Source organism: Marmota marmota, unplaced genomic scaffold (assembly GCF_001458135.2).
Source record: "Marmota marmota marmota unplaced genomic scaffold, marMar, whole genome shotgun sequence".
In the NCBI taxonomy this organism is placed as follows: domain Eukaryota; kingdom Metazoa; phylum Chordata; class Mammalia; order Rodentia; family Sciuridae; genus Marmota; species Marmota marmota.
Genome location: NW_025999941.1, coordinates 6,490,412 through 6,515,929, shown reverse-complemented (window position 1 = coordinate 6,515,929; position 25,518 = coordinate 6,490,412). Strand labels below are relative to the sequence as shown.

Here is a 25,518-nt window from a genome sequence, read left to right as displayed (position 1 = left end):
GCTGTAGTGGAGAAGAAAAGGGTAGTCATTTCTCAGTCTTTACAGAAATACTTAAGGATTAAGTTTGAAATTATTAAACTTGGTCTTCTCAATCTCACTATTAACAGTAGATCTTTGGGATTCTTCTTTTATTACCATTCAGAGGCACAGAAAGGTAGTTCTTTATAATGAAAGAAGTTTTAAATAATCTTTAATCTACCTTTGTTGGGGCATCTTCCAGAATTTAGGGTATAGCAGCTTTTGTTTCTATAATGGTAACCTGAATGACAGATTCAAGGGTACAGGGTCAAAGAAATTGGCTTTGACTTTTTGTAACATAGGAGCTACATTTGTATACAAAATAATAAAAGCCCATCTTTCTACCAACCAATAAACTAAAAAGAACCATAAAAATCACTAAATTACAAATCTACTCATCACTATTCAATGTTAAATCATCAAATGTAAATAATTACTTCAATTTTTTGAAGGCAGGAAATTCACTTGCTCGACAAATTTCTTCCCAACTTTTATCCTGCAGCCAAGTTGGATCAGGATTTTTCTCAGCAGCCTTAAGACTTACTCCTCCAGTTAAAAGAAACATCAGTTCCTGGTATTCAATTTCTTTCTTTGCCCTGTATATCAAAAATAAGGGGTATTTTAAATTGTTGACTTTAAAATTGAAAGACATCAACTTCTGCTGTAGAGCCTGGATGGAATAACTGGGGCTATACTTAATTTCCTGCTGTAAACAACAATAAAACCACAAAAAATTAATGAAACTGTTTTTTTTTTTGTAAATTTTATAATAGCTAGTGCAGAACTATGGCCACTGAGAGAAAAGAGACAAATAAGTGACTCATAAGATTGCCTGAGCTGTCTACCAAGCATCATTTTCCAGATTTGCAGGGTACAGAGGTAGTCAGATTCAAAGCTTGGCAAGTTTCTTGGGTTGAACAGATAGAATTTAGTTATGGTGGACTAAGCTGGCTGGAATTTGTTGGCAGAATATCAGAAATGGGGAAATTAATTGAAAAGAAGCTCCAGAAAAATTGGTATAGATGCTCTTTTACTTCTATTGGAAAATACTAAGGAATGTAAGAGCAGGGCAAAATCTCAGGAGATTAGGCAAAGAATGGGAAGCCATACAACTGAAAGCTCTCAGAGACCATACAATACTAAGAGATATGACTTCTTGCCAAGCAGAGGTGAGTTTTTGTTGAACAGCTGAGGAATTCAGTGTTGACACAAGAAGGGCTATCTTAGTAGTGATGCTAACCTAGCTTTAGAATAAAGGTTACTTCAAAACTGCCATAAAAAACCTTTAAAAATTCTTTAAAAGATTAAACTAATAGTGTAGTAACTTAACTACCCACCAAAGTAAAGTTTAAAGCTCTTTAAAGGAATACTAAAATTCTAGAATTTTCTAATACATTCATAATATTCAGAAGGAGAAAAATCAGTGAATATACATACAATAAGGGGTTGAGCCTACTTTTGTTAAAAAAGCACTGATTCTTCACTTGGTCCTGAGGATGTCTGATGGGTAATTAAAAGCAGGAAAAAAAGCATCTTTGCCCTCACATTGCATTGGTCTTCTTTTGTTGCCTTAAACTTTAGGTCAAATTCCTGTTCAAATCTGCATGTAGACATGTTAATCACTTGAGTGTCTTTCTAAAAATTGGTAAATACAAGGTTGATAGCTCTAAATTTGCCTCATCTCTCTTGACCTCTTTCACAATTAAAAACACCAAGAAAAGAGTAACTAAGATATTTTCAAGAATCCAGAAAAAGCGAGACTTGCAGGCAGATCAACCTATGATGAAACTACCCCACTATGTGGAAGAAACTATCCTATAACAAGAACTGAGGCTGCCTTCTAAGCAAAAGCAGTGTAGAGAACCAATCGTTTCTCAAGGGATAACAACATCCCCAGAGCCAGAAGGAACTTATAGAACCAGATCTGAGATAATTATCAACCAGACCACAGTTTTGACCCAAACTGCTTAACTATGCATATTTCATGTTCCCAGCTTCTGTCCCTTCTCTATTTAAACTTGAAGTTCTTGTTGGTATCCCTAAAGACAGGGCTCAGAACACTGGGTCTCCTTGTCTTTGCAAGATAGCTATACTGAATAAATTCCTTTCCAATTCACCATTACTTTTTCTGCTTGATTTTTCAGGGCAAGTGGCCAGACCAACTCTGTTAGGACTCCCCACAGTGAGGCCATACAAGTAAAATGTATGAAAAAAATAAGGCTACATGGGGAGAAATGAAAGTATATTGTTACAAGTTGTTATACTTCATATGAACTATATAATTTTATTATATTTTTATACTTCACATATATGAAGTGTAAGAAGTATACTTGGGGCTGGGATTGTGGCTCAGCGGTAGAGCATTCCCCTAGCATGGGCGGGACCCGGGTTTGATCCTCAGCACCACATAAAAATAAAGGCATTGTGTTGTGTCCATCTACAAAAAAGATTCTCTCTCTCTCCTTAAAAAAAAAAGAAGTATACTTATAATATGTACTATAAAAGTATAAGGGATTATAGTCCTAACACTATATAAAGTATAATTTTAACTGAAAGTAGATTATAACATAAATTATAACATAAATAATAGAACAAAAGATAGCTAATATATCAACAAAGGGGAAGAATAAATATTAAATATGCAAAATAATTAAAAGAAAAACAGAAAATGAGGAAATGTGAAACAAAAAATAAAGAAACAAAATCAAAACAAACTATGATGACAGCTTAAACATAACCACATCTATATTACATTAAATGTAAATGGTCTAAACAATCTCATTCTCATTCAATGATAGTGATTATAAGATTAGATAAAAGAATCAGGACTTAAACTACATGCTGTCCACAGAAACAAAGTTTAAATGTAAAGAGAAGAAAAGAAATGGAAGAGTATAAACTATAGAAACACTAATCAAAAGAAAGCTTGAGGATTTCTAATATTAGACAAAATAAATTTAAAAGAAAAGGATATTACCATGGATAAATGAGGTCAAGTTATTTTATCAAGAGGATATAATGACTCCAAATATTTATACACCTAACAAAAGAGCATCATCACAGCACAAAACAAAACTGAAAAGAGCAGCAAAAAAAAAAATTCTATAGACTATAATCCCTCTCTTGATAATTGTAAAAGTAGACTGAAAATAAATAAGAATATGGAAAACTTACAAACCATCATGAGCTACTTGACATTTATAGAATATTCTACCCAGAAATAGTAAAATAAATGTACTTTTCAAGGGCACACAGAAAATTGCTAAAGACAGACAACATTCTTTTTTTTTTTTTTTTTTTTTAGAGAGAGGGAGAGAGAGAGAGGAGAGATAGAGAATTTTTTAATATTTATTTTTTAGCGGACACAACATCTTTGTTTGTATGTGGTGCTGAGGATCGAACCCGGGCCACACGCATGCCAGGCGAGCGCGCTACCGCTTGAGCCACATCCCCAGCCCCAGACAACATTCTTGACTGTACAATAAGTCTCATTAATAAATTCTAGAATGGGCAAGCTATGGAGAATGAAAGCAAACTGTTGGCTACCTGGGGCTGGGAGTAAGAGTGAAAGAGGGCAGCTCTTTTGGGTCATCATCATCATTGGTGGCTACTTCCACTTCCCCCTTTTCCTCCCTAATCCTTTTAAGTTCTCTCCCTTTCTCCACCAGCATTCTAAATTATAGAGAAGTCTAAATGTGTAAGATGTTAACTACTAAATAATCTTTAGATTTACAGCACCCAGCACCTATCCAATGATCTTTGTAATGCCCCTCCTGAGTCCTTAACCACAGGAGGTAGAGGTCATTTCCAATTTTCCTACCAGAGAAAAAGAAACACTCAACCTGAATGACAAAGACTATAGGCAGTCTCCTTGCTGTCCTCATCCTTTCTCTCTGCGTGAGAGCCCTTTGCAACCCTGAGCCACCCAAGATGGAGTTTTAGGGGGTATTCCTTCTATCTTTTTAAGTTTGACAGCCCTTGAATACATCTGATCCCTTCCTATGAACTCTCATTTCTTGAATGTTGGCCTCTGAGCAGTGAGTGGGTAGCCCAAATCTTTGATTCTGGTAAGAAGAGCAAGAACTTGCTAAATTAGAATAGAGAAATGTTTTAGATCATAGAAATGTTCTAAAATGAAATTTTAGTAATGGTTACAGAAGTAAAACGTACTAAAAATTTTTTAACTGAATTCTTACAAAGGGTGAATTGCATAAATATGCAAATTATAGCTTGATAAAACTGAAAGAGTAAAGGAGATCTCTATCAAGTTATCTCCACTTATATATTATTAATAGAAAAAAGTACAAAAGAATACCTGTAATGTCCTTGCTTAGCATCTGGACAGCCATCTTAAGTGACAGCTGCCATTTTAAGAAAAATTTTGCATTCCCACCCAAGGGCATTTTTGAGAAGACTCACTACTCCCTCATACCAACCCAAACTTTAACCACCAGCATTAGGACCCGCCTGGCTCTAATCCCTGAGCCTGCCCCATAAAAGTCCTGAACACCAAGCCTATTTTTTTTAATATTTATTTTTCAATTTTCAGTGGACACAGCATCTTTATTTTATTTTTATGTGGTGCTGAGGATCAAACCCAATGCCCCGAGTATGCCAGGCGAGCGCGTTACCATTTGAGCCACATCCCCAGCCCACCAAGCCTGTTTTGCCTCTCTCTGTCTATGGAGAAATATGTGTATCACCTGTGTTTGGTCTCCGTCTTTCATTTTTCACTCACCTGTCTTCCGGTTCCTTGCTTTCTTTTCAATACCTATAATGTATTGCTTTGTGTAAGAAAGCAAAGTAAGAAAAATTGACATATATTTGCTTAATTTTACAATAATTTAAATTTAGAATTAAATAAATGGATTTAGTACCAGATTAGTTACACCTGAGAGAGAATTATTGCACTAAAAGAATAAAGCTTTGAGAGACAATAGAATTTAAAAAAATAGAAGAGAAAGAGACCGGGAATAGATGAGAAAGTCTAAGAACTAGAAAGAGAGAGAATGAAGCAGAATCAATATTTGAAAAAATTATGACTATTTTCCAAAACAGTTGATATTAAGTAATAGATCCAAGAACCCCTTTTAATTCCAAGCAGAATAAATAAAATAAAAATACATTCTTAGATGTTACTATGGTAATTTCTTTGGAGAGGAAGCAGAGACTAGTAGAGATTAGGAAAAAGCACCAGGGGGCTTTTAGAAAAATATAGATAATTTCTATTTCTTGGTATAGGTGATATTACATGGGTTTGTTTACTATTATAATTCATCAGATTGAAGTTTTTCTCTAAGTACAGTTACACATCAATTTTAAAAAGGCATATTAGGGACATAATACTAAAGCCTCTAAAAACTAAAACTAAGTAAAAAGAAACTTTAAAAACATCTTGAGATAAAAAGCACTTTATTTTCACAGGCAAAATAATTTATAACAATGGAAGCTAGAAAACAATGAGTAGTTTTAAAGTGCCAAAATTCTATACCTAGCACATGTATACTTTAAGAATAAAAGTAAAGATGACTTCACACACAAGAGAACTAATAGATTTCATGACCAGCAGACATATACTAAATGAAATACTGGAAAAGTGTTTTCAGGTAGAACAGATCTCACATGGAAACTTCAAAGAAATGACAGCAACCAAAAGGGCAAATATGTGAGTAAATTTAAATGATTTACTTTATCAATAATAAAAAAATCTTATAGAGATTAAAATACAGAATATAGATGACAACAATGTCAAAATAAATGGGGTAAACTGAGTTAAAATGTTCTAAGTCTTTGCATGTCTGGGAATAGAAACTACACAAACAAATAAACTAAAAGTAAACAGCAGAAAGATCAGTAGAGTAGAGGGAAGGGAATAGGGGAGGGAAAGGGGAAATACTGGGGACTAAATTAAAGCAAATTATATTCCATGCTTTTATAGTTATATCAAATGAATCCTACTGCTATGTATAACTAAGAAGGACAACAACAACAACAAAAAGAAGTATGACAAACCCACCCCAATCTTTAATTTCATTTAGTATACCTACAATGCTATTGTTTTAAAAATTTTCTCCCCCATTCTTCAACTACAAACTCTTCCTAAGTGTTTCTTGTAGGAATGAGACCTCTTGGTAGAAAACATGGAGTCATATGGACCTGGATTTTAAATTTTATTGAAAAAGGTCCTCTTGGAATCTTAATATCATATTTGGTGAAACAGGTAAATAATAACACTGTTTTAGTTAGGACTAAAAGTGACAAAAACTTCAAATGTCCTGCATATTACCTGTCATAAGTGGACTTTCAATAATAAATATTCCTCTTGTCGTCAAAGAAGTCAACTTAATGTTGTTTAGGATTTTCTATTTGCTAAGGTAAATATTTTACCTATTAAAATTATATTGAGGGCTGGGGATGTGGCTCAAGTGGTAGTGTGTTTGCCTAGCGTGCGTGAAGCACTGGGTTCGGTTCTCAGCACCACATAAATGTGAAATAAAGACACTGTGTCCACCTAAAAACTAAAGAAATAAATATTTTTAAAAAATTATATTGATTTATATTCTTAATCTATTTTTGAAGTTATAATCTTTGAACAAATCAGCAATCATAGACTAAACTTTTTCCTTAACTACAAATGTGTGACTTCTTTCTAATCTAGTCATTTTGAATATCTTGCACTGTTTCTTGTATACTTCATTGATTAGCAACCTTCATGTGAAATATTGAAATAAGAATAAAATGTTTCTCAACACACACACAAATGTATTATAACAACAAAAAAACCTACACAAACAAAAATATTTAAAGTTTTGAAAGAAATAAGCCACCAACCTAAAATTCTGTATTCAGTTAACCGATCCTTTAAAAATCTTTCTATTTTTTAAAATTTATTTTTTAAAATATTGATGGACCTTTATTTTATTCACTTATATGCAGTGCTGAGAATTGAACCAAGTACCTTATACATGCTAGGCATGCGCTCTACCACTGAGCCACAACCCTAGCGCCTTAAAATTTTAATAAGATTTTTTAAAATGAAGGATTAATTCTCACAGACAAAAATCAAGGGAATTTGTCACAGGTAGGCCTGATTGCAAATATGTAAAGGAATTTCTTCAGAAAATGGAAAATTTTAGGGGAAAGAAACTAGTATTCTATAAAGAAAGGAAGAGCATGGAAGAAGGAATAAAGAAGATAAAGTTCAAAATAATAATAGCAACAATGTATTTTATCATTATGTTTTATGGATAAGTGAAATGAATGAGAGTAATGTTATAAAGGATAGGAGGACTACTTTGGTATAAAATAGTTGCACTTCCAAGAAATGAAAGAAGATGTAGACTAATTGTAAAAGTATGTTATAAAATCCAGAGCAGTCAGTAAAAATAAATAAATAAATAAGTTTAACCCATTTTGAGTTGTTTTTTTGCATATAGTGAGAGAGAGGGGCCTAGTTTCAATCCTCTCTATGGGTATATCCAGTTTTTCTAGCACCATTTTGATGAAGAAGCTGTGCTTTGCCGGGTTTCTGTTCACGACTAAAAGGCTCAGGGGTCACTCCAGTTAAACTGGGCTAACTGGGCTGTGCAAAATAACCACACAAGAGACAAAAATACCTTTTTGTTTGGGGTCGCTGTGAGGGCTCCTCCAACCTTAAGGGTCCGCAGGAAGAGAGAGAGCTAGAGCAGAGAGCACGCACTGATCCCTTTTATTAAGGAGAAACTATTCAAATGAGGCAAGGGGTCAGGTTTCAGGGGGCTGAGTCTATCTTCATGATGTCCACTGTCAGCAGGTTGACTGACACCTGGGTAGGCCACAACCAAGGGCACGGTAAGAGAAGGGGACACACACAAGGCACTTCCATGGAAGATTCTATCCTAAACAGGGCAAGGGGTTTTATTACAAAAGAACAGGTGAGCATAGCTTCACCTATGGGGCTGTAGCAAGACACACCCATGCACGAAACACCGACCCTCGAACCCAAGAAGGGTGGGGAAAGCTCTACCACATTTCTGTGATTGAGCGCCTCAGCACCCAGCCGGGGAGTGTGACCCAGTCACGTGCAAGGTTGGTCTCCCACATGCTTTTTCCAATATACATTTTTTGACACCTTTTTGTCAAAAAGAATTAGTTGGATAACTGTACTGTCACATGTAACTAATAAAATAAATAAATAAATAAATAAATAAATAATTAGTTGGCTGAAGATGTGTGGATGTATTTTTGGATTTATTCTGCTCCACTGGTCTATAGGTTTGTTTTTATGCCAACAGCATGCTTTTTTTGTTACTATGGCTCTGTAGTATGTTTTAAAATCAGATTATTATGTTGTCTCCAGCATTGATTGTTCTTTTTGCTTAGGAATGCTTTGGTTACTCAGAGTCTTTTGTGTTTCTATATGAGTATCAGGGTTTTTGTTTGTTTGTTTGTTTTGTACTGGGGATTTGAACCTAGGATCACATACATGCCAGGCAATTGCTCTACTATTGAGCTACATCCCCAGCCTTCTTCTCATTTTTTAAAATTTTTGAGATAGAGTCTCACTAATTTCTTAGGGCCCTACTAAGTTGCTGAGGCTCGTCTCAAACTTGCAATCCTCTTGCCTCAGCCTTCTGAGTCACTGAGATTATAGGTGTGTGCCACTGTACCTGGCTTTTATAATTCTTTTTCTAGTTCTGTGAAGAATGCAATTGATATTTCAATAGGGATCACATTGAATCTGTCATGTTAATTGTAGTACTATTTACAATAACCATGATATGGAATCAGCCTAGGTACCTGTCAACAGATGAATGGATAGGGAAAGTATGGTGTATGTATACAATGGAGTATTATTTAGACATAAAGAAGAATGAAATTCTGTTATTTGCAGGAAAATGGATAAAACATGAAGACATCATGTTAAGTGAAATAAGCCACCCACAGAAAGACAAATATTACATTTTTTGTTTTGTTTCACAAAACAAAAAAAGCAAAACCAAAGGCATCCTGAAAGTAGAACAGGGACTATTATAGTCTAGAAAAAGAGTCAGGGGAGGGAAGAAGGGATGGCCAGAGAAGGTAGGAGAACGGAAGGGGAACATGATCAAAGCTTGATATATACATGTATGAAAATGCATCAGTGAAAAATCATTAATGTGTACAATTAATATATGATGATAATGTTAATAATGATAATGTAAATTTAACTGATATGATAAGAAAAAATGGAATTATATAAAATACTCAATTATATAAAATACTTTTCCTACCAGAGAAGGTAGGAAAAGAAATGAAGACAAGAATGACAACAAAGAATGAAGACAATGAATAGAAAATAGAAACACATATGAGACATTAATCTAATTATACCAATATCAATTTAAACATTAATGGTCTAAAATACCACCTTGGGGGGAAGTAAGATAGGGGGTTGGAGGAAGGCTATATTTCTTGTAACTCTGTGACCCGGGATTCAAGCAGTGGAAATACTGCTTCTCTGGAACATGGGTGAAAAGAGATTTCACTAAAACTCAATGTAGGACAGTCAGGATGCCTTTGAGACTTAGAAAGTTAGGTACGGTCAACTAAGAAAAAAGACCATATTGGAGCCAGGCTGGTAGCTGTAACAGCAGCAAAGCAGTAGCAGTGCTCCACAGCATGAGGAAAGGAAAACACAGAGAAATACAATGGACAGATTTAGTGTGGAAAGTCCTGAGACTGGATGGGCAGTCTGCCCTAGGCTGATCCAGAAGCTGCAGTACACAGTACACTGGTACAACTGACCATGGAGAGCTGAGGCAGAAGCCATCTTGAGGTGACTGCACTTTGGTAGCTACTATTGGAGAACAGGGAGATCTGAGCTAGGACAGACACATGGTCCTGACAAGCACATGCCACATGACTTAGGCTGTGCCTAGCAGAGCATGAGCAAAACATGCCACATGACTTAGGCTGTGCCTAGCAGAGCATGAGCAAAACAGGCATGGAAAGTGTTTTAACTAGGGGAATACCAGTCAGATAGGTGAAGGAGAGTTCAGCTCCCTCCTCTCTTTGAGTGTGGAGGCTCAAAGGACCAGCTGAAGTGGGTCAGGAATTTGAACAGGTGGTGGGCAAGCGTGAATATGCTCATGGACTAAGCCCAGGAAGCCTGGTACAGCAATGTCCATGGGCAGGGATATGAATAGGAAGAGAAGAGCTCAAACTACCTTTTTTTTTTTTTTTTTTCTGATGACATGATCCTATATTTAGAAGACCAAAAACTCCACCAGAAAACTTCAAGAACTCATAAATAAATTCAGCAAATTAGCAGTATATGAAATCAACACCCATAAATAAATCATGTTCCTATACTTCAATGATGTTCCTATACTCTTTCAGCTGAAAGAAAAATTAGGAAAACTATCCCATTAACAATAGCCTCAAAAAAATATTAGAGAATCAATCTAATGAAAGAGGTGAAGGACCTCTATAATGAAAACTACAAGAAACTAAAGAAGACTTTAGAATATGGAAAGACCTCCCATGTTCTTGGATAGGCAGAATTAATATTGTCAAAATGGCTATACTACCCAAAGTGCTATAGATTCAATGCAATTCCCATCAAAATCCCAATAATGTTCTTCATAGAAATAGAAAAAGCGATCATGAAATTCATTTGGAAAAATCAGAGGCCCAGAATAGCTAAAGCAATCCTCAGTGTGAAAAGTGAAGCAAGAGGCATTACAATACAAACCCTTAATTTATATAGTAATAAAAACAGCACGGTATTGGCACTAAAACAGGCATAAAGACCAACAGAATACATTAGGTGACACAGAAACAAACCTACATAAATATCTCGTACTAGACCGAGGTACCAAAAACATACATTGAAGAAAGGAGTCCCTTCAACAAATGGTGGAGGAAAAACTGGAAATCTATATGTAGTAGAATGAAATTTAACCCCTTATCTCTTAGCCTGCACAAAAATCAACTCAAAGTAGATCAAAGACATACGAATTAGACCAGAAACTCTGCACCTGGTAGAAGAGAATGTAGGCCCAACACCTCAACATAACAGCTCAGGACCTGACCTTAAAAAGAGTCCTAAAGCACAAGTAGTAAAATTAAAAAATCAATAAATGGAATTGCATCAAATTNTATATATATATATATATATATATATATATATATATATATATATATACACACATATACACACAATGAAGTATTACTCAGCCAAAAAGAAGAATGACTTTATGTCATTTGCTGGTAAATGGAAGGATTTGGAGACTGTCATGCTAAGTGAAATAATCACCCCTCCCCAAAAAGCTAATGGCCAATGTTTTCTCTTATATGTGGACACTAACCCACAACTGGGGGGTAAGGGGGAAGAACAGAAGTTCAGAGGAGTGAACAAAGGTGAATGGAGGGAAGGGAGAGGGGATAGGAAAAGGAAAGAAAGTGGAATAAATTTGACATAACTTTCCTGTGTAAATACAGGAATATACAACAGTGAAACTCACCACCATTGCATCCACAAGAAATTTATTAAAAAATAACTGGGTAAATGGCAGAAAGATCAATAGAGGAAAGGAAGCAGGGGGTGGGGAGAAGGAAAGGAAAGGAGAGGTACTGGGGTCTGAATTAGAACAAGATATATTCCATGCTTGTATGATTATGTCAAAATGGACTTTACTGTCATGTATCACGAAAAAGAACCAATTAAAATTAAAATAAATAAATAAAATATCAACTGAAAAATTGTCACAGTGGGTCAAAAACAAGACTCAACTATATATTGTCTATAAAATCCACTTTAAATACATAAAGACATACAAATTAAAAAATAAAGGATGTAGAAAGATATACCAAACTAAGAGTAATCAAAAGAAAACAAGAATAGCTATATTCAGACCATGAAGACTTCAAAGCAAGAAAAATTACTGGGCATAAAGAGAGGTATTACATAGTCAGAAAGACGTAACAATCTGCCAAGACTCACAAAAAGAAGTAGATAATATGAATAGACTTATATCAAAAAAATTAAAGCAATACTTAAAATGGAAAGTACCAGGCAAAGATACGATCAGTGGAGAATTCTACTACACATTTAGGAAGAAATTAAACCAATTCATGTCAATGTCTTCAGAAAACAGCAGAAGGAAAACTTCTAATTTGATTTATGAGGGTAATTACCTAATAGCAAAATCAGGCAAAACACTACAAGAAAGAAAAACAACAGACGAATATCTCATGAACAAATACCTCTCATAAACTTAGATGAAAAAATTATCAATAAAATATTAGCAAATCAAACCCAATAATGTACAGAAAAAATTATATATTGCAGAGAATTGTAATTGTAGCTCAGTGGTAGATTGCTTGCCCAGCATGTGTGAGGCACAAGGTTTGATCCTCAGCAGCACATAAAAATAAATAAAGGTATTAAATAAGATTAAAAAATATACCGTTCAAAAATTATATACTGCAACTAAGTGGAATTTATTCCAGGTATGCAGGTCTGATTCAATATTAAGAAATCACTAAATATGATTCACTATAGCAAAATAAAGAAGTAAAAGAATGTGATCAAATCAACAGATGTACACAAAGCATCTGACAAACTCAAACACCTAATCCATGATGAAAACTCTTAATAATTTATGAACATAGAGGAACTTCCTCAACTTGATGAATGAAGAATGTATACAAAATTGTAGCTAGGATTACACAGAATTAGTCAGCTTTTGGTCACTATAACAAAATACCTGGGAAAATCAACTTAGAGGAAGAAAGATTTACTTTGGCACACAATTTTCAGAGGTTTCAATCCATGGTTAGCTGACTCCATTGTTTTTGGGCCTGTGGTGAGGCAGAACATCATGGTGGAAGGTTACAGCAGAGTGAAACTGCTTATCTTGTGGCAACCAGGAAGTAGATAAAGAGAAGAAAGAGCCAAGGACAAATATAGTCCCCAAATGGACACCCCAAGGACCCACACCCTTTAACTAGGTTCCACCTTCTATGGTTTGGTTTCTACCATCTCCTTCCCAATAGTCCATTTGAATTATGAATCCACTGAGGATAGATTATACGATAATGTTAGGTCTCAAGATCCAATGATTTCCTAAAAGCCCTATCTCTGAACATTGCTGCATTGGGGACCAAGATCCTAACATATGGGTCTTTGAGAAACATTTCAAACCCAAACAATAACACACACTAAGTAGTGAAAATTTAGGTGTTTTTCCACTAAAATCAGGAATAATAGTCTACTTTCACCATTCGTATTCAATACTGTATTGGAAGTAGTAGTTAATGCAATAAAAAAAAAGTTACACAAATTTGTAAGGAAGAAATAAATCTTTGCTCATAGATGATATGACTATGTAGAATATTCTACAGAATTCAATAACAGCAACAAAATCCTAGAGCTAAAAATACTTATACCGATACTTCAGGATATAAGGTTAACATACAAAGGTCAACTGATTTTTTATATGCCAGCAATGAACACAGAATTTGAAATAAAAAGCAATTACTAATTATATTAGCACCAAAAGTAAAATATTTAAGCATAAAATTATTAAAATATGTATAAGATAGAGGACAACTACAAAACTGATGAAAGTCATAAAAAATCTAAATAAATGAAGAGATATTCCATGTACACAGATAGGAAATATCAATACTGCCAAGGTATCAGCTCCTCCTGACTTGATTATCATTTCACTACAATCTCAATCAAAATTTCATCTAGTTATTTTGCAGATATTGACAAACTTAGTCGGCTTTTTGTTACTATGACCAAAATACCCGACAAAAGAAACTTAAAGTTGGAGAGGTTTGTTTTGGCTTACCATTTCAGAAGTTTCAGTTCAGGATCAGTCAGCATCAATGCTCTGGGCCTGAGGTGAGGCAGATCATCATAGCAAAAGGATGTGGGAGAGTAAGGCTGTTCAGCTCATGGTAGATAAGAAGTAGAGAGAAACAGAGAGGAAGAAGCCAGGGACAAGATATAGTCTCCAAGGGCACACCCCCAGTAATATACTTCTGCCAACAATGCCCCACTGGCCTACAGTTTCCACCACGTCCTAGTTGTTCATTCAGCTATCAATGAACTAATCTACTGATGGGGTCAGAGCTCTCATGATCCAATCACTTCCCAAAGCACCACTTTTGAACTTTACTGCATTGGGGATGACCAAATGTTCAACACATGTGACTTTGGGGGACACTTCAGATCCAAACCATAACAATAACAGAAAATACAGGTGACCTTAAATATGGTGAAAACTTCTTAGCTACACCACCAGAGGCATGATCCATGAAAAAAAAAATAAGCTAGACTTAATTAAAATAAAAAAAATGTTCTGTAAAGGACAATATCAAGAAATGAGAAAATAAGCCACAGAGTTAAGAGAAAATATTTCAAAACATGTATCAGATAAAGGACTGTTATCCAAAATATACAAAGAACTCCTAAAACTCAATTATAATATAATGAATATCCCATAAAAAAATGAGCAAGCCAGGTGTGAGGAAGCCCCCTTGTAATTCCAGCAACTAGGGAGGCTTTGGCAGGAGAATTCCAAGTTCAAGGCGATCCTACTGACTTAGGGAAGCCCTAAGCAACTTAGTGAGACCCTGTCTCAAAATAAAAAGGGCTGGGAATGTTGCTCAGTAGTAAAGCACCCTTGAGTTTGATCCCCAGTATTAAAAAAAAAAAAAGTCAAAAGACGGAAACAGACACCTCACTGCAGAACACATAAAGCTGGCAAGTAAGTGTATGAAAAAGATACTTTGCATCATATTTCATTATGGAATTTCAAATCACGACTACACCAACAAGATTACAGTAGATACCTATCAAAATAGCCGATATTCAAAATCAAAACACAAACTCTCATTCATTGTTGGTGGGAATGCAAAATGGTACAGGTACTTTGGTAGTTTGATGGCTTCTTAAAAAACTGAAACAACTCTTACATACAATCCAGCAACTGTACTCCTGGTATTTACCTAAAGGAATGGAAAACCTATCTCCACAAAAAACTGGCACCTGAAACTCAAAATTTTGAGATAAGCAAGATGTCCTTCAGTAGATGAATGGATAAATAAACTGTGGTACATTCAGACAATGGAATATTATTCAGAATTAAAAATAAATGAGTCATTGAGCCATCAAAAGACTTTAAATGCATATTATTTAGTGAAAGGAGCCAATCTGCAAAAGCTATATGTTGATGAGTCCAACTATATAACACTCTGAAAAGGCAAAACTATGAAGATAGTAAAAGGAAAATTGATTGCCAGGGGTTAGGAAGGAGAGGAGGCTGAATTTACACAAAGGATTTTTTATGGAAATGAAACTATTCCCTATGATACTATAATGATGAATATATACCACTATATGTTAGTAAAGTCTGCAGGAGCACAATATTGAGAGTGAACCCTGATATAGCTATGAACTTATTTATCGGTGATAATACTATTTCAATGTAAATTCAAGGATTATAACAAACATACCACTCTGAGGAGCTTTGTTAGTGAGGAAGACTGTTTATTTAAAGTCTCTGTACTTTCTGTTCATATTTGATGTGAATCTTGAACTTCTCTATAAAACTTAAGGCTCTAAAATGATGTGCAAGACAGGAAAGTATGACACATTATGGAGTAAAACAAAGAATTAATTAAGGAAATGGAGTGACATACTATGTCCTTGGGGAATACTCAATATAGTAAAATTGTTAATTTTTCACAAACTTCTCTGTAATTCCAATGCACTCTTAATCAAAATTCTAACAGGTTGCTGAGTATCTTTATATTTGGAACTTTAGAAGATAATTCTAATATTTATATGGAAATAAAAGAAAAAGATAAAACAAAACTATCATATATTGAGACTTTTAAAAATACTACTTACAAATATACAATGGAACGGAATAAAAAGTGCAGAAACAGCTTTAGATCTGTGTGTATTATTTATTGCAAAGGTGGCACTATTGAGCAATGGAGAAAGGATAGTCTTTTCAAGAAGTCGGTAACTATATGGAAAAAAATGTGAAACCTGGTATCTATTTTTGTCCATGAACACAAATCAGTTGCATGTGGCTTATTGATCTAATTGTGAAAGGTAAATAATAGAGTTTCAATATGATTATATAGGAGAATATCCCCATAATATTGGGCCAAGGGGCTGGGATTATGGCTCAGAGGTAGAGTGCTCACCTCCCACGTGCGAGGCCCTGGGTTCGATCCTCAGCACCACATAAAAATAAATAAGTGAAATAAAAGTATTGTGTCCAACTACAATTAAAAAATAAATATTTAAAAAAATATTGGGCCAAGGAAAGAGTTTTCCCTAAGCACAGTCCATAAGTAAGATGATATTAAAATTAAGAATTTGTGTTCAATAAAAGCCAGCATTAAGAGAATGAAAAAGTAAGCTGATGAGCAAATAACAATTTGACATATTTAATTGTCAGGGGATTTGTATCTATATTATGTGAAGAACTCATACAAATCTATAAGAAAAACACAAAACACCCAAAAGATAAAAGGGCAAGTCATTTGAACAATCACACTACAACAGATTTTCAAATGCTCTATAAATATATAAACAAATGCTTAATTTCATTGGTCATCAGAAAAATGCAAATTTAAACCATGATGCAATAAAATATTCATATACCAAGATGTATTTTTTAAATGACAATACAAAATGTTGGTGTGTATGAGGAGCAATGGAATGCACAAACTGTTAATGGGATGGAAACTGGTACAAAAAATTCTGGAAAAGATTTACAAATTTCTAGGTATCTGCCCACATGTGCACCAATATCTATCTATATACAACAATGTTCATACCACTATTGTTTATAATAATGCCAAACAGGAAACAACTCAAATGTTCAAGAATATAACAGATAAACTTTAATGTATTCTTAGAATATTATAAAGCAATCAAAACAAGTAAACGAGAGCTTCATGAAACAATATGGATGGATTCATACATAATATTGAGGAATATCGCATCTCATAAAAATGATGTTGAGGGCTGGGGTTGTGGCTCAGTGCTAGAGCGCTTGCCTAGCTTGTGTGAGGCACTGGATTCGATTCTCAGCACCATGTATAAATAAATGAATAAAATAAAGGTTCATCGACATCTAAAAAAATTTTAAAAAAAGAACAGAAAACCTTTAAAAATAACAATAATGTTGAAGAAAAGTATTCAGATAAATTAATACTTATCATGTGTGCTTTCATTTATATAAAAGTAAAGTTAAATTTCAATGTTATCCTTGAGGATAATAGTTATCTTTGGAGAAAGCATGGGAGTGGCAACTAAGGAGCACAGAGGCATTTCAGAGATGATGGGAATGTTCTACTTCTTGACCCAATTTTCCCTGTGTAAGAATTTAGTGGGTTATTTATTAACTTTTGTAACTATCTACGTATTATACAAAATTTAAAAATCAAATAAACATCTGAACACTAATACTACTGTAGAAGACATTGTTATCAGTGAAGGCTATAATTAAAATCAAGAATTAGATCAAGCAAAATACTATATCCTTCTCTGAGAAGCCATCTTTACACATTAAATTTTCAAATTAGGGTTTTAAAATTAGTAAATTAAGAAGAAGCAAGTAACTTACAGGAGAAGATTAGCACATAATAAAAAGGAAAATAATAGTTTGTCCTTCTCAAATAGTGATCGGCATATATTACAATATAAGTTGTATGTGAAGTGGTCCTTTAGATATCGTAGACGCTTTTCCAAAATTTTGGATTTATTACTAAAAGGTTAAAGAAAAGGAAAACATATTGTCAAGCAAACCTAAGTAAAAATAAGTAGCATTAATTAACATATTTATCAAAATATTCACTATGAAAGGCATTTGAAATCACACACATAATGAATATAAAACTAGTGAAATGTGAATAAGCTCTATGGATTGCATCAATATTAATCTCTTGTATGTAATATTGGAATATAGTTATGTAACAGGTTACCATCAGAGAAACAGTGTAAAAGCACATGGGACCTCCCTATACTTTGTGTGTATATGTGGTTTATAACTTCTTGTGAATTTGTATTTCAAAATAGTTTTTTAAAATGAAGTACCATTCTGTGAAAAAAACAAAGTATGTTTCATACCATCTTTGTGTTTTCAAAATTCTAAGTAACTTTTATAACTATACCTATTTCCCTCCCTACCTCTTACATTTCCCTCACTAACAGAAATTCAGTAGGTGTTGACGGTTGTTTTTTTTCTTTCTTTCAATTAACTGATTGTTTTTAGTCATTCAAGTTTAAGTTGAATAATTGACATAAAAGTCAAACATAAATTTCAGAGAGTATGTGGAGTAATTTAAACTCTCATATACTACCCGTGGGGATTTTAAAACAGCAGGGCCACATTGAAAGTTCCATAAAATATTAAGCTGAAAACAATCATCTCTGTTAGTGAGGGAAATGTAAGAGGTAGGGCTGGGAGGGAAATGGGTATAGTTATAAATAACAGAGCAATCTGGGGATCCCTGTAGTGATGAAAATGTTCTTTATCTTGACTATATTAATCTCAATATCCTGATTATGATATTGTTCTATAGGTTTTCAAAATGTTACTATTGGGGAAACTGGGTAAAGGGTGCATGAGATTTGCATCATTTCTTACAATTTCACGTGAATCTACACTTATCTCAAATTTTAATTTTGATTAAAAAATACTACTTGGGGGGGGGGCTGGGGCTGTAGCTCAGTGGTAGAGCACTTGCCTCATATGCGTGGGGCACTGGGTTCGATCTTCAGTACCACATAAAAATAAATAAATAAAGATATTTTAAAAATACTACTTGGTCCATAGGAATACAGTTAAAGGGTTAGGTACTGACACTTCTCTAAGTAGGCCTTTTTTTACAGGATTGACTTTTGTGGAGTCATTAATGGTTTATGTACTCAAACATAATAAATTCAACAAACATGAAGGGAAACCCTGAATAAAATATAAAAATAAAAAAATTAACCTAACTGTATTTCATATGCATAACATTACCTCATTGAAAGGGAAAACAACAAGTTAACTTTTAAATATAGTGTTTTTAAAAAATAGTTATTTTTTTAGTTGTATTTGGACATAATACCTTTATTTATTTTTATGTGGTACTGAGGATTGAACCCAGGGCCTTGCACGTGCTACGCGAGCGCTCTACCACTGAGCCACAACCCCAGCCCAAAATATAGTATTTTATATCTAAAAACAAAAAACAGTTTTTGTGTGGACATATACTTTGAATTCTCTTTAAGTATATACCCGGGAGTAGAATTACAGGACCAAATGGCAAATCTGTTTAATATTTTGTGTAACCCAATGTGGCCATGCTATTTTAAAATCCCACCAGTAGTGTATGAAAGTTTCAATTATTCCACATCCTCTCTAAAACTTTTGTTTGACTTTTATGTCAATTATTCAACTTAAACTTCCTCTATCATATGCTTTATGTAAATTCAAATTCCAAAATCCAGTTGGGAAATCTTAAGAGATTTCAATCACTTGAGATTTTTCTCCCAAGAAATCATGTATAAAGAAATTTCCTATAGCACATGTGATAGGCTCAAATCATATTTTAATTCTACTTAATGAGTAGAGCTGTCACTAAATACTAGACAATATATAAATACTTCGTAAACATTGTCTTATTTAAATCCTCATAAGAACCCCCAAAGGTAGGTAATACTATTATCCCTTTTTTGGGGGGTACCTGGGATTGAACTCAGGGACACTAGACCAGTGAGCCACAACCAGCCCAATTTTTGTATTTTATTTAGAGACAGGATCTTCCTGAGTTGCTTAGCCCCTCGATAAATTGCTGAGACTGGCTTTAAACTCTGTATCCACCTGCCTCTGCCTTTCAAGCCACTGAGATTAGAGGTGTGCACCATGTTATCATTATTTTATGGATAAGGAAACCTGAGACAATCATAGAGCCATTAACTGACTTGCCTATGGTATGTGAGAAAACTTGAGATTTAATCCCTGACTCCAAAATCTGTGTACATTTATTAATTAGTTAAGGGAAAATATCCAGCAAATTGTCAGAAATGTGGGACTGATGCCTTTTAGGGTCCCCATGGCTAGAGGAAAATAAATCATGTGCATTTTAAAAATATTTAAAAGAGAAAAAAAGGACTAAAGCCAATCCCTTTATGCCTAAATCTTAAGGAATGAAACATTTTTAAGAAGACTTTAATTATCTTTCTTTTGTTCTTTTTTCTTCCACCTTCCTTCCTTTACTTTCTAATATTTTTAATGATTTACAATGAATTTATATTGCAAAATTAATTAGAAATAGATTTTTTTTTTCTTTAGGTACTTGGGATTGAATGCAGGATTTCTGGCATGCCAAGCCAAGTGCTCTCTACTGAGCTACATCCCCAGACTTTTTTATTTTTTCTTCTTCTTCTCCTTCTCCTTCTCCTTCTCCTTCTTCTTCTTCTTCTTTTTTTTTAAATAATTTCATCTTAAGGCAGGTCTTGCTAAGTAAACCAAGCTAGCCTTGAACTTGTTTTCCTCCTGCCTCGGCCTCCCCAGTAGCTAGGATTACAGGTGTATGCCTCTGTATCTAGCTAAAAGTTTTATTTTTAAAATGGAAAGGATAGTGAAAATTCAACCTAGGGAGGATGGATGAAGCTAGAGAAGGTTTACCTGTCATGAATGGAGTTGATGTAAAGATTCACAAACCAGATGAGAGAGTACTGGTACATGGGATCAATGTTAGCCAGGTCTGCAATGCTAAAGAATAACACTGATGAATGTTTAGCTATGGGTCTGTAACCTTCTCGAGACTCTGCTATTTTCAGTTCTGTTTTTTCTGCAATCTAGAAGAGAAAAATTGAGATTAAAAAATAAGGAAAGTATTTTATTTATGTACTTTTCATATGACCAAGTTTATATTTTAAGAAAACAGCCTCTAACCCGATGAAAAATTATATGAATTTAACTTAAGTACAGTTTACAAAAAAGGGTTCTATCCTGCTAAAATAGAAAAGGAGAGGAAGGAAGAACTAAGGAGTGAAGAAGAGAGGAAAACAGTAAAGATTTTAATTTCAAATTTAACAGATTAAAGGCATGATTACCCATAATTTGTTTTTTATTTGAGGAACACCAGAGCTATCAATCTTTGATTATTCTCTACTTGATTCTGACATGTGTCTAATATTTACCCCCTTTTGTTTAATAGGTCAAAGAATGATGGGGCAGGAAGACAGAGAACAATATGTATGTATGTATGTTTAGGATGTTAATGTGTACTAGAACCCAGCACAAAGTCTGGTTGATGGTTTTATACACTGAGAACACTTTTTTCCAACTACTTTCTCATATGTTTAACTGTTCTAGAGTTAATAGAGCTGTAGATAATCAACCCAGAAGGAAAATTTTCTCTAAGATAATAACTCTTCATTTGACAACTCAATTTGATAGCTTGATTTTATAGGAAAAAAGAGTTCAGAGCACTGTTCTAACCCATTTTCCTTTCTTTGGTATTGTTATCTACCAACTCTGGTGAATAAGAATGCCTATGCAGTCATGTTTATATTGAATGAACTTATTTGTCATTGATTGGGTCAGGTGACAAGGACAGAACTAAACCCAAGATACGCTAATTAAAATTTCCCTAGAGAATCAGTACTTGAGTCTCATAAACCGAAGTTTTTGGTGGAACTAGGCATTAGGGCTAAAAGGTTATGGTAATTTTTCAACATGTTGGTTTCTATGTGCTAGATAATTATATGCAGAAACAGGTACATAAGTTTTACAGAAGAAATTGGTCCTCAAATAGAGTAGAGTCAAGTCCAAGATGACAACACAGTTGCAGAGAGAGAAAGATAGACGCAGATCCTCCTCTTTGTGGCAAGGGCAATCAGGAATATCAAAAGCAGGAGATAATTCTCCAATATTGAGAAAAATACTCCAGAAAGAGAAAGAAAAAGAGATTAAATGCTTTCCACTCATCCTTCAGATCTGGATACTTCCTGTAGTTGGTAAAATAAAATGCTCTGTTATGGTTTGGATTTGGAATGTTCCCTAAAGGCTCTTGTGTTAAAGTCTTGGTTCCCAGTGAAGGAATGTTCAGAGGTGGGGCTTTTAGAAAATGATTGGATCCTGAGGGCTTTTATGTCATCAGTGAATAAATCCATTGATGTAGTCATAATTCAAATAGACTAGTGGGAGGTAGTGAAAACTGTAGAGGTGGAAACGATTAGAAGGGAGTAGGTTATTGGGGCTGTGCCCTTGGGAATGTGTCTTGTCCTTGGCCATTTCCTCTTTCTCTCTCTTTTCTTCACAACTGGTATGAGGTGAACAACTTTGCACTACCACATCCTCCCTGCCATGTTTTTCTGTCTCACCACAGGCCCAGAATCAATGGAGCTGGACTGAAACCTCTGAGTTAGACTGGATACTGAAAATGTGTGCCAAAATAAATCTTTCCCCATCTAAATCCATTTTCTCAGGCATTTTTGTCACAGTGATGAAAATCTGACTAACACAAATGCCATATATATTCTTTATTTTAAATGGGCTTCTGCTTCCTGCAAACAAACATTCCCAAGAATCATATAATAGAACTACAAATGAACTGAAAGTAAATTTTGCATCTCAGTCTTGTTATAATAAGCATAACAAAGTTAACAATAATGGGAATTAATGAAATATTATGTAAAAAAGCATATTCTTAGCATTCCTATTTAAACTTTCTACCATTTAAATCTTGAATTTTCAACTCAAATGCTATTTTACCATCAAAACAGTAGCAAACAAAAGCAAATAGCAAATATTGTTATTATTTTAAAATAGTAAATAATAATTTAATTCATGTTCCTTGGCTTGGTTGACTGTTTGTTTGTTTTGGTGATACTAGGAATTGAATCCAGGGCCTTTTTCTTGTTAGGCAATAGCTCTACCACTGAGTGCCCCAGTCCCTCAATGGTATATCTATAAATAATCTCTGCTAAATTTGGATCCTTAATCTGAAAAGTTAAAATTGAGAAATATACCTTAAAAATCATTTACCATTAATGGTCCAAAATCAAAGAACAAAGCATTTTATAAAAAATGAACATTGTGAATATATGTTAGAGATATTAAAATAGGATAATTCATTATTTGTAAAAAGTATCCTGGTCTGTAACATTTAAGAATCAAAAAGACTAAACTTCAGTCATAATATCACTAGTGTTGGGGTAAGCTTTGAAATCTTTAAAACAAAATCTTAATTTTTTTAGTGTGCGTATGTTTAATTTTTTAGTTTGGGATAAAAGGGAAAAGCAGGTTTTGAACTATGTAGGGGAACTTTCTTCTGCAGAACGTGGCATAGAATTCATGGCTAATTATTTAGTGTATTTAAACAATGTCCGTAATAATCAATGGAACCAAGGCAGCAGGATATTGTTTAATAAATTTCCTTCTAATAGTAAAGATAAAATACTTGAATCAAAAGATACTTACATTCCTTTTATCCTTGAGTCTTAATGGGAAATAAGCTAGTAAATGACCCTTAGCCTCTCCTGCCTTTTAAAAAGTTCAGTGAGGGAACAATGAGAAGCTTGTTTGTTCTGCTCTGATGAACAGGAATTAGGAAGGGAAATACTATAGAATATTCCATCCATGGTTCCAGGTGGGGGATGCCATAGAATATTTTTCTAAGAACCTACATCTTTGGTTTCCCAAGATGAAGTAGGAGAGTACACCTGACCAAATATTCCTTATGATCACATTTATGCAAAACTAAACCTATCCAAAGAGAAAGGGTACCTAAACACTTTCAAAGTCCTCTGCCTCTGAGTGAAACTAGACTGGAATGGAGAACAGTGGAAGATTACTAAAGGATTAGTGCAGTATCTATTCTGATTTTTTAAAATATTTTTTTTAGTTGTTCAAGTAACCCAATCAATAAATGGGCCAAGGAACTGAACAAACATTTCTCAGAAGATGATATACAATCAATCAACAAATATATGAAAAAATGTTCCATATCTCTAGCTGTTAGAGAAATGCAAGTCAACACTACTCTTTAAGATTTCATCCCATTCCAGTCAGAATAGCAGCTATTAAGAATATAAACAACAAAACGTGTTGGCCAGGATGTAGGGGAAAAAAGCACAGTCACACATTGCTAGTGGGACTGCAAATTGGTGCAGCCAATATGGAAAGCAGTATGAAGATTCCTTGGAATACTGGGAATGGAACCACCATTTTACTCAGCTATCCCACTCCTCAGTCTATACCCAAAGGACTTAAAAATAGCATACTACATGGACACAGCCACATCAATGTTTATAGAAGCACAATTCACAATAGCTGTGAACCAACCTAGATGCCCTTCAGTAGATGAATAAAGAAACTGTGGCCTATATACACAATGGACTATTACTCAGCAATAAAAGAGAATAAAATCATGGCATTTGCAGGTAAATGGATGGAGTTAGAGAAGATAATGCTAAGTGAAGTTAGCCAATCCCAAAAAAACCAAATGCCGAATGTTTCCTTTGATACAAGGAGGTTGATTCATAGTGGGACAGGGAACAGAAGCATGGGAGGAATAGATGAACTCTAGATAGGGTAGAGGGGTTAGAGAGAGAAGGGAAAGGGCATAGGGTAACTATTGATGGTGAAATGTGAAGACATGAATTGGTGTGAATATACTATGTATATAAACAGAGATGAAAAATTGTGCTCTATATATGTAATAAGAATTGTAATGCATTCTGCTGTCACACATAAATAAAAAATTTACATAATAAAAATAAATAAATCCTATATACTGGAAAAAATGTGGTATATATACACAATGGAATATTATTCAGCAATAAAAGAGAATAAAATCGTGGCATTTGCAGGTAAATGGATGAAGTTGGAGAATATAATGCTAAATGAAGTTAGCCAATCCCAAAAAACCAAATGCTGAATGTTTTCTCTGATATAAGGAGGCTGATTCATAGTGGGGTTGGGAGTGCGAGCATGGGAGGATTAGGTGAAATCTAGATAGGGCAAAGGGGTAGGAGGGAAAGGGAAGGGGCATGGAGTAGAAAAGATGGTGGAATGAGATGGCCATCATTACCCTAAATACATGTATGAAGACATGGTGTGAATATACTTTATATACAACCAGAGATATGAAAAATTGTGCTCTATATGTGTAATATGAATTGTAATGCCTTCTGCTATCATATATAACAAATTAGAATGAAAAATAAATAAAAAATTTTTAGTTGTCAATAGACCTTTATTTTGTTTATTTATTTACATGTGGTGCTGAGAATCGAACCCAGTGCTTCACACATGATAGGCAAGTGCTCTACCACTGAGCTACATTCACAGCCCTGATTTTTTATTTTTTAATTATCCTAAAGTGAAGGAATACCTTATTGGGTGGGACTAAGGAGGACTAAAAGGCCTGAAAACTTATAAAGTTAGCCTGTAGGAGTCATTCTGCAATGCTGTTTAATTGTGTAAACTTGTGTCAACTAAC

At 34.3% G+C, this 25,518-nt stretch overlaps 1 protein-coding gene across 1 annotated transcript in view; it reads right to left on the bottom strand.

Annotated features, from left to right (window-relative positions):
* Dnah12 (dynein axonemal heavy chain 12) overlaps positions 1-25,518 on the bottom strand; it is a 267,252-nt gene that overhangs the window by 32,167 nt on the left and 209,567 nt on the right. The window contains exons 60-62 of the mRNA XM_048801012.1: positions 20,694-20,866; positions 17,643-17,783; positions 456-614 (exon numbers count right to left, since the gene is read on the bottom strand). Of these exons, the coding sequence (XP_048656969.1) occupies positions 456-614; positions 17,643-17,783; positions 20,694-20,866 (473 nt within the window). The remainder of the gene's footprint in view (positions 1-455; positions 615-17,642; positions 17,784-20,693; positions 20,867-25,518) is intronic.